General features: G+C 42.4%; 1 protein-coding gene and 1 long non-coding RNA gene across 2 annotated transcripts in view; one reads left to right on the top strand and one right to left on the bottom strand.

Annotated features, from left to right (window-relative positions):
* Nucleotides 1-478: 478 nt before the first annotated feature.
* Nucleotides 479-6,331, bottom strand: LOC102482470 (uncharacterized). The gene is made up of 3 exons (XR_334319.3): nt 5,423-6,331; nt 3,110-3,574; nt 479-1,490 (listed from the first exon to the last, which is right to left on the bottom strand). It is a non-coding gene; the product is annotated as an uncharacterized LOC102482470 (long non-coding RNA).
* Nucleotides 6,332-6,458: 127 nt separating this feature from the next.
* Nucleotides 6,459-16,730, top strand: part of BNIP3 (BCL2 interacting protein 3) — a 16,855-nt gene continuing 6,583 nt past the window's right edge. Inside the window, exon 1 of the mRNA XM_006146928.3 lies at nt 6,459-6,660. Coding sequence (XP_006146990.1) covers nt 6,615-6,660 — 46 coding nt within the window. The 5' untranslated portion in view covers nt 6,459-6,614. The remainder of the gene's footprint in view (nt 6,661-16,730) is intronic.

Raw genomic sequence — 16,730 nt, 5'->3', positions numbered from 1 at the left:
GATTGCAGCATGGCCATCCCCCTGTGGAGTGATTTCTCACTTTCTGTCTTTCTGGGAAGTGTACATGCCCTATAGCAAAAATCTCTCTAACAACAAAAAAAGGAAAATAAAATAAAATAAAATCCTGTTGGGTGTGTGTGTGTGTGTGTGTGCCCAGAGTCCTGAGAACAAGAGTGGAGAAGTGATTGCAGTGAGGCCTCCCCCCCACCACCACCATCTCACAGTGATTTCTCACTTTCCTTCTCAATGTTTCTTTTAACTCTCTCCAGCCAGCACACGTGCCCTATGGCAAAAATTTAAAAAAAAAAAAAAAAGAAGAAGAAGAAGAAGATAAAAGAAAAGTTACCCTGTGAATTTTGGCCTATAAGTTTTGTTTGAGGGAATTAAGGGTCACAGCTACTAAAATGCAGAAACACACAATACCTTCCATTCTCAGGTTTATTTCTGTGAACAAGGTTTATTATTATAAAAGGAAAACTATAAATAGAATGACGCTGTATCTCATCTTATACATAATAATTAGTTACCAAGATTTGAGATATTTGTTACTTTGCTGAATTGTGAAATGTTACTTTTCAGAATAATAAGCCTTTCAAAAAGTTTTTTTTTATATTGTCAGTTATTTAATTATGTTCTTTGTAAGAAATTTAGAGCAGTAATTGGTGAGGATAAACTCCATTTGTAAGCGCAAACATGGGTCATAGGTAGCCCTGGAGCTGAGGAACAGCTTTGATTTTCGGCAAAATCTGCAAGTTCACAGCTTCTGATCAACCATGCACTACTCTGTAATCTTGTATTTTTCCTTCTCAGTGTTGAAGATTTCACCTTCCTGGTGTCTGAACTTTTGCAACTTCTTTTTCTTGAAGTAACCATCAGTGAGGTATTTTGGAATTTTTACTTTGCTATCAACTTTCGTAAAAGTGGTGATGACAAATTTCTGATGTGTTGTATGTAGTGGAATTCTATTGAGGACCAGAGGTCCAGCCACAAGTAGAAAGCCACTGTTCAGTTGCTTCAGGTAAACCACTCTCTGGCCTCTGTGGTGTCCAGTGAGGATGATCAAAATGGTCCCAGGAGTGAGTCTGGCTCACAGCTTTCTCACATGCTGACTGAAAATTTTTCTGCCATGGTTCAACAGCTTTCAAGGCTCATCTTCAGTAGGATAATACCTAGGCATTTTGTGAGATTTAACCACCATTCTTGTCAACTGGTTTTGTGTCAGTGGCAAGAATCTTCTCCTTTTTCTTTTCAATTCTGGGATTTAGTGGCCAAGTTTCTCCTTTTGTATATGGTCTTCCTGGAACATATGGCAGAGTATCTGCTGGTTCCTTAGATTAGGACTGGATTTCAGCTGCAAAACGACTTCCCTTCTTGGGCTTTTTTAGCCTGGGGAAAGGGTCACCCTTTTTAATGTTGCTGCAGGCATCAGCCTTCTTGGCTTCAGGCTTGCTCTTCTAAATATCCAACTTCTCAGCTTTTCCACATGCCATCTTATAATAGGAGAGAGAACTCTTGAAAATAAAATTTTTTTTGAGAGGTTTTTGCCATAGGGTGCATGCACTTGCCAGACAGACAGAAAGAGACAGACAGAAAGCAAGAAATCACTCCTCAGGGGGGATGGCCATGCCGCAGTCCCTTCTCCATTCTCCTCTCGGGATCTTGGGCACGCACGCACACACGCCCGGCGTGAATTTTAAGCCACCAGGTCTGGGATGTGAACCGCGGTCGACTACGTGGGAGTCCAGCGACATAGCCATTACGCTAACTGCTGGTCCCAAAAATAAATTTTAAAGAGCCTTAGAGTTTCAGAAATGTCTTTCTTTCATTCTTTTTCTAAAACAGGCTCTTGCATTTGAGATCTTCAGGTTTCAATCTCCCAGCAGGGAATACAGATATGCTCCCATGCTAAGCTCTTTTTAATTTTTAGTCATGGTCTTGCTACAGGCCAGTCTCAATCTCTCAATTCTCCTGCCTCAGTCTTCCTGAGTTGCTGAAATTAGAGGCCTACACCATTGCACCAGTCTTTAGGTTGGATAGGGAATGAAACCTAGGTTCCCATGTGGTCCCTGCTTGCAGTGCACAATTTCTTAGCAGTGTGTGCCACTGTGACTGGGTTCCAGAAAACATTTTTTATTAAACTTAAATGTATATCCATAGGCTTTATACAGTCAGCTCTATAGCCTAGTGGTTAAGAGAGCTGGCTCCTACTTGGTCAATTATGGCTCAAATCCCCACTGGATGGCTTGAAAAACATGCCAGGCACACGTAAATGTGTGTACATGCCCAGAATCCTGACGGGATAGAGAAATGGAGAAGGGATTGCATTGAAAGGTACTTTCTTCTTGTCTCTCCATTCATCTATCTCATGAGCACACATACTCTCTGGCAGTTAAAAAACAAGAGTGCTTCTCTGTCACATGCATGGGTGTGCATTTCTCATTAGGAATAAATGTTTAAAGTCCAATTCTGGATTTGTTTATAGTTAAATTAATACTTTCTAAAATAAAAACACTACATTGTGATGAATTTATATGATGTGAACTTGGATGGATTCAAAAAGAAAAATTAAATGTAAAAATTTTCCTGTTAAAGGACACTTAATATTATGTATCTTAAATGGATCAGGACAATACAAAATTGCTTTGGTATTTAGTAGCCATTATATACATTTTTTTTTTCATGTAGGGTGCATACTCTAGTTGGGGAGAGAAAGAAAGTGAGAAACCACCCATGCCCCCAGAAAGGATGACCGTACTGCAATCACTTCTCCTCTATTCTTCTCTTGGAATTTGGGCACACATATGCCTGCTCTGCATGATTTTCAAGTCCCCAGACCAGGGACTCAAACTGCAGAGTTGGGCATATGGGATCCAGTCATCTTAAACTCTATGCTACCTGCTGGCATGCCATTATGTATATTTTAAAGTGCAATAAAAAGTTTGATGAAAATGTTAATCATTACAATATGCCAGGAATAAAATTTTTTGCAATTACAGTTGTGTATTACTTAACAGGTATACATTGTAAAAAATGTGCTGTTAGGAGATTTTTCATTGTGGGAAGGAACATCATGGTGTGTACTTACATAAATGTAGATGGTAAAACTCACCTACACGCCTAGGTCATGTGGTACAGCCATATAGGCCCGCCATTATATATGTAGTCTGTCGCTGAAATGTCATGCAGCGCATGACTGTATTTTAGATCTCTCCTTGAAATATGGAACAGAAAAATTTAAAAATTCTTTCCAGTGATATAGTATCAAAAAGTTTGATGACCACTACTTAAAAAAAAAGGGTTTTTGTTTCTTTGTTTTTAAAGTAGGGAAGATGAGACTGCAGGTAGTCAACTGGAACAGATCTTCAAGTTTTCTTTCCCATTTTTCCATTCTTCTTGGTTCTCCAACTCTGACTGGGGCGCCTCTGAGAAGGTTGACTGCCCTCCGTACCTTCTTCTGCTATAAACTTTGCCTGGGCAGAAAGGCAGATTTATAGTGAGGCTGTTTGAAGGTTGTGCTTCAGGCTTCAGGCATCCTCCCAGTTATGGAACCTGAGAGTTGTAGGGTATTATACACCTGGAGGGAAAACCAGGGTGCAGTAAGAAACCCTTGCATTCTAACAGTGCTGGGTAATTGCCAATGGAGACCTCAAAGCACTTATAAAATCTATGTATAAATAAGCTTACCAGGTTGCAGAATGCAACAATACACAAAAATCAATGATATTTCTATATACTAGCATTAAACAAAAATACCAAAATTCAAAATAGTATTTACAGTGATGTAAAAAAATATTGATATTTAGGGATACAACTGAAAAAAGTTGTGCAAGACCTTTGCAGTAAAAACTACAAAACGCCACTGAGAGAAATTAAAGATCTAAATAATGAAGAAATATACTGCTAGAGAATTGGGAGATTAGATATTGTTAAAATGTCAATTCTCTTTAGAGTCTCTGGAGGACATGAAGCCCTGCTGGCACCTTAATTTCAGTACAGTGAAACTGATGTTGAATGTCTGGCTTCTATAACTCTAAGAAAATTAACTTCTGTTGTTTTAAGCCACTAAGTTTGTGGTGATTTGTTACACCAGCTACAGGAAATGAATATACTAAGACACAAAAAGCATAGGCTATAAAAATATATATATTAGACATTGCAGAAACTGAAAACTTTGCTCTTCCAAAGATACTTTTATGAAAAAAAAAAAAAAAGGCAAACCATAAACCAGGAGTAAATATTTCCACACATACATGACAAAGATTTGTATTTAGAATTAGCAAAGAACTCTTAGGACCAAACAGGAAGACAAACCCAATTAAAAAGACAGGCAAGGGACCAGCAGTTAGCATAATGGCTATGTCGTTGGACTCCCACTTTCGACCGCTATTCAAGTCCTGGACCTGGTGGCTTAGACTCACGTGGGGCGCATGGGTGTGCATGCCCAGGATTCTGAGAGGAGAATGGAGGAGAAGGGATTGCGGCATGGCCATCCTCTCTGGGGTCTGTCTGGCCAGCGCACATGCCCTATAGAAAAAAAAAAGACAGGCAAAGGATTTGAACATTTTACTAAAGAATATATACAAATAAGTACATGAAAAAATGTCAACAACAAGGAAATGCAAATTAAAATCATGATGAGATTAAATGTACACACCCATTAGAATGGCTTAAATTAAAAACTGATTGGACCAAGTGTTGCCCAGGATGTGGACCAAATGGGACTCTCATGTACTGCCGATGGGGATATAAAATGGTACAAAGATTTTGGAAAACATTATGGCAACTTCTAAAAAAAGATGGTGCATTAAGGTATGGCTATGTGATCATGGAGCCACACAGGAAGTCTAGGTATGGATCCCCAGTCAATCTGAACATGCTGGGTATATGCCCATTTATGCCTGTGATCCTGGCTGGCTGAGAAGTTGGGAGTAAGACTGTGTCATGGGCGTACTTCAGGAGGACAGCTTTCCCAGTAGAGGAACCTAAGGCACCCAGAGAGATGTAGAGGGAAGAGCTGGAGTAGGGCGGGAATCCCATGAGCTTTAACACTGAGTCTTTGTGAGAAAGCCGTTTACTGCTTGTTCAAAGTTGTACCCAGGGGAACCAGCAGTTGGCGTAATGGCTATGTCGCTGGGCTCCCATATGTCGCTGGGCTCCCATATGTCTCTGGGCTCCCATATGTTGCTGGACTCCCTTGTAGTGGACTGCCATTCAAGTCCCGACCCGGTGGTTTAAACTCATGCTGGGAGCGTGTGTGTGCATGCCCAAGATCCCGAGAGGAGAATGGAGGAGAAGGGATTGCGCATGGCCATCCTCCATTTGGGGGTGATTTCTCGCTTTCTGTCTCTCCATCTCTCTGTTTCTCTGGTGAGCGCACTTGCTATAACAAAAACCTTTCCAAAAAAAAAAAAAAAAGTTGTACCTGGGGCCATCTAGAACTCTGTTGCCCTGGTGTTTAGTAAATACTTGAATGAATGAGAATGAGAATGGGAATTGATGAACAAATGGAAGAACGAGGATCGCGTCATCCTTCTCTACGTGGAAATAAGCAAAGTCTGCACGGCCACCGCACAGTGACTTTCTCTCGGAGCTTGCTGGCGAGAGGTCGGTTTGGCTGAGACTCTAAGGGCAGCAGTGAAGCCAGTGAAGCTTCACAGTGGAGAAGGGCCGGCGCTGGGACGGCTGTTGCGAGGCTGCGGTCCTGAGAACGAAGGCAGGGCCTGCTATGTGACAGGTGATGGGGCACAATGGCGTTTTCTGGCTGGCCTGGGGTTCAAAGCAGGGCAAACTTGTTACTCTGGAAGTTCCTGGGGTCTCCTGGTACTACGGGGCTCGCGGCTCCCCACAGAGATGGCAGGCTAGCCGGGGTCAGCGCCCTCCTCTGGACACGCGGCCTACGGGCAGGTCCCGGCCGCCTCCTGTGTAGAGTGAGTTTTCCCACACAGAACGTTCTCGTGTCAGCTCAACACACAGATCACTCCGGAAGGCCGGCGCCTTTCAGGCCTCAGTTTCTCCGCCCGAAACACAAAGAGTGTGGCGTCCACCGAAGCCCGGGGGCACTCACGCACCTGTACCTCTTTCGCTCAATTCCCGTGCCTCAGTCTCCCCACCCACAGAATGGGAGGGCCAACCCCGCCTCTTAGAAAGGCGGTGTCGACGGTTGCAACCAGCGTCTGTGCGTCAGCTGGTCCCAAATCCTCGATCCTGGCCCCATTCCGCACCGCGGCTGCAATCCGGTCATCAGCCAGTGACGCAGCCCTCCAACTCTACCCGGTCGCTGTTTACCTCAGGCTGTTGTCTCTGCCCCGAGGCCCCGCCCCGCACGCACGCCCACCAGGCTCCGCCCCTGGCCCTCCCCGGCCCCGCCCTGCGCACGCGCTGCACGCGCCGCACGCGCCCCGCAAGCCCCACCCCGAGGCCAATGAGCGACTCCGCCGCGGTTACCGCAGTTGCTCCCCGCCCCCCTACCGGCGGGGCTCGGGGGCTCCGCGCAGTAAGCTGAGCCGCTGGTACTGCGTGGTCGTCCTCCTCGTCCCTGACGGTCCACCGCGCCACCCACAGTCCACGGCCCACAGCCGGCAAGAACGCGACCGCCACAGCCGCTTGCCGGCGCCATGTCTCAGAGTGGGGTCCCCGGGCTGCAGGAGGAGAACCTGCAGGGTGAGGCCGCGCGGGCAGAATCTGCTGGGGGAGACCGCGCAGGGAGAGGAGGCCCTGAGAGGCCAGACGCTTTCGTGCGTAGTCCCGGGTGAGGCGGAGGCGTGTGCTGACCAGTCGTGTGGCCACGGGCCGTTGGTCGTTGGCTGAGCGCGGCAGGACAGGTTTCGGGGTCCAGGCAAGTGTCGAGTAGGGGCTCCTCCAGGCTGGCCTGTTTCCAACTGTGAAACGGCGGCGTCACGCCGCGGCGGCGCGGGTGTTTTCAGACCCGCGCGGAAACCTTACCGAGTGGTGGATGCCACCCTCTGCGGGCGCAGACTTTTTGCAGTCTGGGAGGCGAGCGGGGGTGCTGATTTGGTTTGGTCTAAGATCGGATCTGATTTATAAGCCTAGATTTTCCAGATTGGGGTAATCTAAAATTTCCCCCCAAATCTCCATTTACACGAATAGGACTACTATCTGAAAATCTATATATTTTTTAAATAACTTATAGTTTAATATTGCTCTTGATGAGCCAAAGCCAACGATGTTGTAGGTTGAAATTTTATGTGATTTTAAGTCATTAATATTGATATCTGTAGTGATTTGTGATTTCCTAAAAGAGGGAGTTATATCATGTAGGGCACAAGTGCACTAGCTGCTCTTTTGTGTGAAAGATGAACAGCTTTTTAAAAATATGGTATAGAATGTTTATTTTCCAATTCTGCTAGAAGGTTACTCCCAAGTGAAGCTTTAAATTGATTTGTTCCTTAAAAAAAAATGCAAGCAAAAGGGCACTACCTTCCACTTGGCTGGTTTTAGATACCCAAGAAGACCACGATTTTACTTATTTGAACCCCAGGGGTTTGGGGCAGATGGTGCAGTAACTTGTTCCGTCACATAGCTAAGTAGGTAGAGCGTTGAGATCCACGGTAGGTCTGCTAGCAAAGGCTAGGCACGTCCTTGCCACGGTAAGGCCGGCCACAATCCGTACTCTTAAGATAGTAAGAGCCCAAGAGTTGGAAGAGGACCCTGGTGGCTGTTGACCTTTGTATTCTCTGAGGCAAAAGTTCGCTAGGCAAAATGAGCGTGTAAATAAGCTTTGGAGAAGACTTTAAACCTTTGAGAGCGAGTTTCTTATCTTTTAAGATTTTTTAAAAAAATTGTATGTTCAGATAAATTGAGTGACCTTCTGATTTTATTTATTTGTGAAAACAAGATTTTACAAGGCAGGACCTAATTAGTCTAATGCATTGCATAATATAAACTACTTCCACATCTCAAAAACCCCTGTAACTCAGGGTTTTCCCTTTAAAATTAAGCTTTAGTAAAACAGTTTATTTCTTCTTTGAAACCTATTTAGGGATGTTTTCCTGTATTTTCTTTTAAAGTCCAAGGGACATTTAACCCTTTTTTATTTGTTGTGAAATACCCTTTCTCTAGTTATCAAGCTACATGATTTGTATATTACTTGCTGATTCAGATTTTGTTTCTGGAAGTTCTAAATACTCTTGATAGGGGTTTAATTATCTCTTCATTCCTTATACACCAAACTGCTGAGTCATTGACAGTGCAAGATTAACATCTTAAGGGTTTAGAGATTTTTGTTTTTCTGTTCTGCTTATTCTATAAAAAGATGGTTACACACAGAGTGGAAATTCATGTTAAGGATTCTTTGGGCTATATTCTCTGAGTGTACGTGCAGCAGGGCACTTGCTCACTGTCGAGCCCAGTGTGGGAGGGGTCACTTAAAGTCACGTGGGGCTCACTGCTGCCCTACGGAATGTGATTCGTGGCTGAGGCAGCACTTACCCTCCTTTCTCTGTTCTGATTTGATTCCCTCTTGTTTACCTCTGAACACAACTGGGGAAGTCTTTGGCCAAACCAGCAACAGAACTGGAAAATATTCCTCACATTTTCCTTTTCGCTTGTACCTTCTGAGATCAAATTTTTTTCCCCTGAGGAGTTAATATGAGCAGAATAGCAGAATAGCAGAATAGATTCTGTTTACCTCTGATTTATTCTATAGTTCAAGCTGTTGCCTGGCAGCCTAATTGTTTCTGTCATTCTTTTTATCCTTAGATACATTACTATGAAAATGGAGAAGGGAACATTTTATGATGATAATGTTTTACAGTTGTTTTGGTTGGGGTATGCATGATTTCCCTGATGGACCCATTATGTTTAGCTCTTGAGCGTCTCAGTCCAGTAAAGTGTGTGCCTGTTTGCTCTGAAACAGCAGTGTTTAATAATCTAAGTCCCCCACCGCTTCACTTAATGCTGTATCTGCTATTGGTCAGATAGGTTCTATTGTCATAAGCACCTCACAGTGAATATAGTCGTATGAGGAAGAAAATATATTTCTTTTGGAGAGGAATCGTAGGAGCATGTGGTTTTAGAATGTGAAGGAGTTTCAGACATCTCAATTCTAGTTCAACACCTACATTTTGCAGATGGTCTCAATGAGAGCCATAAGATTAAATGAAAAATAAGGCTGGCAACAGGAGTTTAAAGTTGGGGATTCTCCATCATGTAACAGTGGAATACTTGGAATGCAAATGACAGAGAATATATAGCTCAGGATCCTGTAGCACATCCTGGTGAAAGAAGGGTTGAGGGGACCAGCAGTTGGGTGTAATGGCTATGTCACTGGACTCCCATGTAGTCAACCATGGTTCGAGTCCTGGACTCGCTCACTTAAACTCATGCCATGTACGTGTGTGCCCAGGATCCCGAGAGGAGAATGGAGGAGAAGGGATGCTGCCTGGTCATCCCCCATGGGGGGGTGACTTCTCGCTTTCTGTCTGTCTCTGTCTTTCTGTCTCTTTGTCTTGCCCTATAGCAAAAAAGTCTCCATTAAAAAAAAAAAAGAAAAAAGAAAAGAAAAGAAAGAAAGAAAAAAGGGCTGAGGTAAAAGGTTTGTGAGAAGCCAGTGGCTTGAATTATCTAACCAATTGAGTTTATGTTAAAAATCATTTGCCAAAGTCTGTTTTTTTGTTTTGTTTTGTTTTGTCTCCCAGTTATCCCAAGAAGCTTTTAAATGTAAAAACACTCTTTTTTGGGGAGAAGATTTTTGCTATGGGGTGCATAGGTTCCCAGGAGAGAGAGAAAAAAAAAAAAAAGAAAAATGAGAAATCACTCCCCTGGCTGATTTTTGGACTTTGCAAGCAGACCCCACTTGGTGGATCTTGATGTTCTGTTATCTCCCTAGATGTGTGGTGGGACAAATTACTGTACTTTCCACCCCGAAGCCCAGATGTTTAGATACATGGAGGCTATCACAGTAGAGGCAGGAATTGCTTTGGACACTTCGAGGAGCTGGAGGTCAGATGAAAACAATTTTTTAACAAAATGAGCAAATAAATGGAAACTAAAATGTTTTAAGAGTTCAAAGTTGTTGGATTGTGTTCACTTTCTGAGGCAGACTTAATAGTTTTCTTTTTACTATATGATTTAAATATTCATAGCATAGACTTTCTGTTCATCTCATTTACCTTCCTCAGATAGGAGTTAGGGTTCATTTGTGGGACCAGCAGATGGTGTAATGGTTACATCACTGAACTCCCATGTAGTCAACTGTGGTTTGAGTTCTGGACCAATAGCTTAAAACTCACACTGGGTATACATAAGTACCGAGAGTAGGACGGAAGAAAAGGGATTGTGGCGTGGCCATATCCCGTGGGAGGTGATTTCTTGCTTTCTATCTCTCAGGCGAGTGCATGCACCCTATAGCAAAAATATCTCTCCCAAAAATTTTTTTTTAATTACTTTGGGTCTTATTCGTGATGTAAGCTAAGTAAGTGGGGGGCGGGGAAGGAGGAGAGGAACAAAATGAAGTTAAGAATAAGGGCTTGCTTTGGATTAGCATCATCACCTGTTTCTTTTTAAGGTCTGACTATAAAGTTATTTGAAATAGATTACTTGGAATTATGAAGAAATTTTCTTACATTGATTAGCAACGTTAGCCCAATCTTTATTGCATAAAAATGAATGATCCTAATTAATAATTGCAAGATGTGAGCAGATTAATAGCAGACAATTTCTAGGAAGTATATTTTTAAAAATAATTTATTTAATTGTATGTATTCATTTATTTTAATTTGACCACACACACACACACCACAGGGATTGGGGGAAGTGAAAGAGCAAGCCACCAGGTCCAGGACTTGAACCGTGGTCGCCCATGTGGGAGTGTTTAGTGTCTTAAAACCACCACGCCACCTGGTCCCCTTAGTATACTTTTCTACCCAGTTGTCATAGGTTACTAATAAAACTTTGTCCCTTAATAAGTCCTTCCTTGGAATTAAGTTCTCATACCCGAAGTTTTTTGCTGCAGACAATCCAGAATTTTTTTCTTTTTCAAGGATGTTTTGTACAGTGAGGCAAAGAGCTTGGTTCTTGGGTGGTAAAATAATTTACCAGAGAAGAAATACAAGAAATTAGATTTATTGAAGCTTGGGCAGGAGGGTTTCTCTTGCTCTCTTTCTTTTTTTTTTTTTTTTTTTTTTAAGTTTGGCTTACACGGTGTGTGTACTCACCAGAGAGAGAGAGAGGGAGAGTGAGAAATAACCCCTGTTGGGTATGGCCACAGCACAGTCCTCTTCCAGTGTCCTCTTGGGATTTTGGGCATGCATGCATACACACCAAGCATGGTTTTCAAGCCTCAGGGTCCTGGACTCAAACTGTCCAGCTGGCCATGTGGGATCCAATTCCTTAACCTCCACACTACCTACTGAGGGTGTTCTTTTTTAAAGCCTTATGGGAGACGTAATGAAAACTGCAAGCTTGGTCCCGATTGGGAGGGGCTGGCTGTATCTCAGGAATGTGGAATGTCTGTCAGCAACAGGGAGGTGGTGGCAGGAGAAGGGATCCAGAATTTTTCCCGTCATAAAAATTATGGGGGAGAGGTCGGCAGGTGGCACGGTGAAGAGCGTTTGACTCCCACATGGCTGATCTGGTGGAGTCCTGGACCTGGCAGTTTGCTTTCTCACTCCTCCCCTCCTCTCTCTCACTCTGTCCCTCTCTGGTCAAATTTAAATAAATAAATGAATAAATAAAGATTATGGGGTGGGCTTTACATTGGACCCTTTCATTAGTCCTTGGGTTACTTAGAGTTAAGGCTCATCTTGGACCCTCTTTATTAACCTGAGCAGGCTTATTAATGAACTCTCCACACTTTGGACTGAATGATTTCCTTCTCTTTCTCCCCTAAAGGTCATGTAAATTTGCCAGAGAGAGACAGAGAAACAGAGCTGGGGAGTAGGAGGAGGGGGCAAGAAAGCATCACCCAGTGGGGTGTGGTCACAATGTAATCCCTTCTTTTCTATTTCTCCTTCTTGTTGGGACTGTGGGCACTACATTCTTTTTTTTTTTTTTTTTAATTTTTTTTAAAATTTCATTTCCTTTTTTTTTTTTCCATTTCATTTACTTTTATACATTCTATCACATTATTATTTGTGGGCACTACATTCTTGGGTGGCAATGTCATGCCATTGGGTCTTTGAGAGGTGATTAGGCTGTGAATGGGATTAGGTTCCCCTAAAACGGGACTTGGTGGAGGATATTGGCTCCCTACTTGCCCTTTTGCCATGTAAGGACACAGCAAGAAGGTTTGTACCAGACCACAAATACCAGTGCCTTGATCTTGGACATCCCAGCCTCCAGAACTGTGAGAAATAAATTTCTATTCTTTGTCAATTACCCAGCCTGAGATTCTGTTAAAGTAGCACCAGTGGCTACTTGTCTCCATGTAGTCTTGGGTTGGTTCATGTGTAATAAATATATATATTTGTTTTTTCCCCTCAGTTCCTAACACAGAGCTCCTCAATTTGTAGGATTTCCTGAGAAATAGAAGTGTCTGTTATTAATTGTAAAGAGGCCCTTTTAGAAGGAGTGTTTCTGGAATACATTTAAGTCAATGCTAATAAGATGACTTAGATGTGGGACCACTACCCTTCTCCCCTAAAGCTGCAGGATAGGTGTTGGTTACCAGAAAGATTAAATAATTTATTAAAGGGTGGATACTCTCTGGGCCTCCTCCTAACAGCCAGAGAGGGAAGAAGGCTGGAGATTGGGTTATAAAAACATGTACAAGGAGGGTCAGAGAGCTTGAGAGGTTGGTGAACACATTGAGGGTGTTGGGAGAGTGGTGTGCTCTGAGGGCATGGAAGCTCTCCATCCCCCATTTCCCCTTATACTTCACCCTATATGTCACTTCCATTTGGGTATTCTTGAATTTAGTACTTTCTGATAAGCTGATAAATATAGATGTAAAGTATTTTCTTGAGATTCGAACCTGAGGTAGGGGTGTGAGAACCTCTAAATTTGTAGTTGGCCAGGTAAAAGTGTGGGTAACCCAGACATCCATTTGTAGTTAACATCCAAATTGTAGACATCTTGTAGGAATGAGGTCTTTATCTTCATTTTTCACTTTGCTATAGGGGCACGTGTACTTACCAAAGAGAAAGAAGGAAAGTGAGAAATCACCTCTCCAGGGGGTATGGCCACGCCACAATTTCATCTCCTGTTGTGATTTGGGCACACATGTGCACACACTCCTGGCGTGTTTCTCTGGCCACTGGGTCCAGGACTTGAACTGTGTGGTCAGTCACAAGGTACCAGCTACCTTAATTACCATGCTACTGGATGGCCTGAGAGTGAGCTCTTTAATTTGTGGAATCTGACACTAATTCTAGGTAGATGAAGCCAGAATTGAATTGAATTATTGGTTACCCAGTTAGTATTGGAGAATGGGTTGTTGGTATGGGGGAAAAACCATATGTGGTGTCAGAGAAAACACTGCACTCCTCATTTTGTCCAACACAATAAGAGATCTGGACAGCACTTTAGCTTAGTCAAGGAAATTGAGCCAGGCTCAGCTGAGTAACCTAGGTTGAGCTTAGAAAAACAGAACTGCCCACAGCCGAGACTGTGGTACTGTTTCAGGGCCTTGGACCAGAGCTGAACCTCTAGTGCCTGAATGTCATCTTGAACCCCAGGAAAGAATGGAAGACTAAGAGAAGGACTCCAGTTTGTGCTTTGGAATGATGCTTCAGTGTTAGGAGGCATCAGTATCACAATACTTGGAAATAGTCAGATGAGCAGTTTCAGGTATAGTGTTATACAGAAATCTCTGAAGTCTTTGTAGCCTCTGCTGATGATGCAGAGCCAGAGAGGCCTGGGCTTTTCCAATCCAGTCAGCTCTGGGCTCTAAGACAAACCCCTGGCTTTTCTGTATATTGGTGATGTACTTCATATGGGCCAGGACAATGAGAAGCAATATAAGAGGCTAAAGAGAAAAATCATGCATTGGCTTGAAAATTTGTGTAATTGTTTTGTTAGCTTACTAGGATGCTGTGGTTGATGACCAACTGCAAATCCACATTTCATTCCTGAGCCTCTGATTTGCTTTTTTTCTAATTAATATGACATATGTTTTATAACAAATAGCTTATTGAGGTAGGTCCAGGACTCTTTCAGAAGAGAGTTCTATTTGAAAGCTGTGTAGCCTACCATACTTCCAGCCAACATAATGGATTGATTAATAGACTGCTGTTTCTTCCCATCCCGGATGCATGGTGTCGTATGGTAATTTAAGGACAGATAACAGTTTAGGATAATTATTTTTGTACTTCATAAAATTACAGTGAATGCAAAATTAGTTCATTCAGTTTTTCTAATATGTAAGTTTTTTGGTCTTTTCTAGTCTGTCTTCATGAACCTCTCTCCCTATTGCATTCCATACTCCATATACTACCAGCATTATCTTTCAACAAAGAGATTAGCTATAGATAAACAGACCTATAACATAAAATAGACAAATTATCCCAGGCCCAGAAACACATGTACATACATGCATGCTTTGTCTCTGAGAAAGCAGAGGCACTTTTAATGGTGCATCCTGTTTCATATCATACATAAAAATTAAATCTTGGTGGATTTTAAGTCTGAGTATGAGTGTCAAAACACTTGTTTGAAAATAATAATATTCTCAGCTTAAGAAAATAGTGGTACATTTAACTTAGTTAAAATCAAGAACTTCTGCTGAGAAGACATCATGAGAGTGAAAAGGCCAAAAGCACAGAATAAATTTATTTGTAACATATTTAAATGGAGAAAGGCTTGTATCTAGAATATAGAATTTCCACAAATGAACAAAAGACAGCTCAGCAGAAAAGAATAAGAGATTTGAATGACCAGTTCAAAGATGATGGTATCTAAATAGCCAGTAAGGAAAAAGTGTTCAACCTCATTAAAAGTCAGAGGAGTACAAAATAAGCCATATAGTACAAAGTAACAGAGAGTGCTGAGCTTCCTTCCTGAAAAGATTTTTGTCTAAATGAGTAATTTAGATATAGCTTGCTTTGGTCAGTCAAGTTTTGCTCAGAAGTTACTTTTATTGTTAAGATACATCAACCTGGGGCCAGCAGATGATAAGGTGGTTAAGGATGCTGGACTCTCATATGGCTGGCTGCAATTTGAGTCCCGGACCTGGTGGCTTGCTTTCTCACTTTCTCTCTCTTGCTTGCTCTGTCCTTCTCTGGTCAAATTAAAAATAAATAAAGTTAAATAAAATAATTCTTAAAATACATTAATCTGATTTCTGATATAAGTGAATACAAAATAGCAATCTTAAGTCTGAATTTTGTAGGGGTTCAGAGTCAGTACATGATGCTGGTATGTTGATGAAAGATAGCTTAAACCATTAAAAAAAATAAATATATATATATATAGGGACTAGCAGATGGCATAATGGTTACATTGCTGAACTCTCTTGTAATCGACCATGGTTTGAGTCTCAGACCTCACGGCTTAAAACTCATGCTGGGCAAGTATATGTGGGTGCCCAAAATCCTGAAAGGAGAATGGAAGAAAAGGTATTGAGGCATGGCCATCTTCTGGGGGGTGGTGGGGGGATTGTGTGCGTGTGTGTGTGTGTGTGTGTGTGTGTGTGTGTGTGATTTCTTGCTGTCTCTCTGGCAAGCGCATGAGCCCTATAGCAAAAATCTTTCTTAAAAGCAAAAAAATTACAAATACATTACATTTTTTTTGCCATTGGGCATATGTACTCAAGGGAGATAAAGAGGAAAAGTGAGAAATCACCTCCCTCTTGGGGAATAGCCACTCCACAATCCCCTCTCCTCTCAGGATTTCGGGCACTGCATGCACAGGTGCCCAGCATGTTTTTCAGGCCACCAGTTCTGCAACTCAAACCCTGGACCCTGCTGGCCCCAGTTTTTTTTAACTTTTCTATTTGGATTCTGATAACACAGATTTATGAATCATTTGCTTGGTATAAATGGAAATAAGAGAAACAGATATATTGTTTTAGCTCCAGGGGGCTTGTTCTCTGTATCCAGTGAGAGTGGAACAGTAGAGCACTTACTATAAATACAAGTGCTAGGGTTATGTTAAAAGTGAGGTTCAAGGGCGGGAGGAGCGGTAGGTAGGGTTTATCCACTCAACTCCGCAAAGGCTCTAGGTGTGCGGTGGCCTCATCAGGCACCCAGCACGCACCCTGTCCGCAGTCAAGATGCTCAAGAGGAAGGTCAGCTCAGCCGAGGGGGCGGCCAAGGAAGAGCTCAAGTGGAGATCAGTGAGGTTATTGGGCTAAACCTCCTGCAAAAGTGGAGACAAGCCAAAAAGGGCGGCAGGAAAGGATAAATCTTCAGACAAAAGAGTGCAAACAAAAGGGAAAAGAGGAGCAAAGGGGAAACAGGCTGAAGTGGCCAACCAAGACACTAAAGATGATTTACCTGCAGAAAATGGAGATGCTAAAAATGAGGAGAGTCCACCCCCTCTGATGAAGCAGGCGAGAAAGAAGTCAAGTCTGAGTAATATCATATACCATGTCTTATCAATGGTCCCTGTCTCCTTTCTTGTACAATCCAGAGGAATATTTTTATCTACTATTTTGTAAATGCAAGTTTTTTAATAGCTCTAGAAACATTTTTAAGAAGGAGAGAATCCCACCTCGTCCCATTTTTTAAGTGTAAATGCTTGTTTTTAAGAGGTGAAATCATTTACTGGTTGTTTATTTTTCAGTACAACCAGAAAATAGTGGGATATTGACTTATAGGAGGCTTTGACTCTCT

Source organism: Tupaia chinensis, unplaced genomic scaffold (genome assembly GCF_000334495.1).
Source record: "Tupaia chinensis unplaced genomic scaffold, TupChi_1.0 Scaffold000197_1, whole genome shotgun sequence".
Taxonomy (NCBI): Eukaryota; Metazoa; Chordata; class Mammalia; order Scandentia; family Tupaiidae; genus Tupaia; species Tupaia belangeri.
Note: the sequence above shows the minus strand (reverse complement) of the source record. Positions and strands in the feature narration are given on the sequence as shown.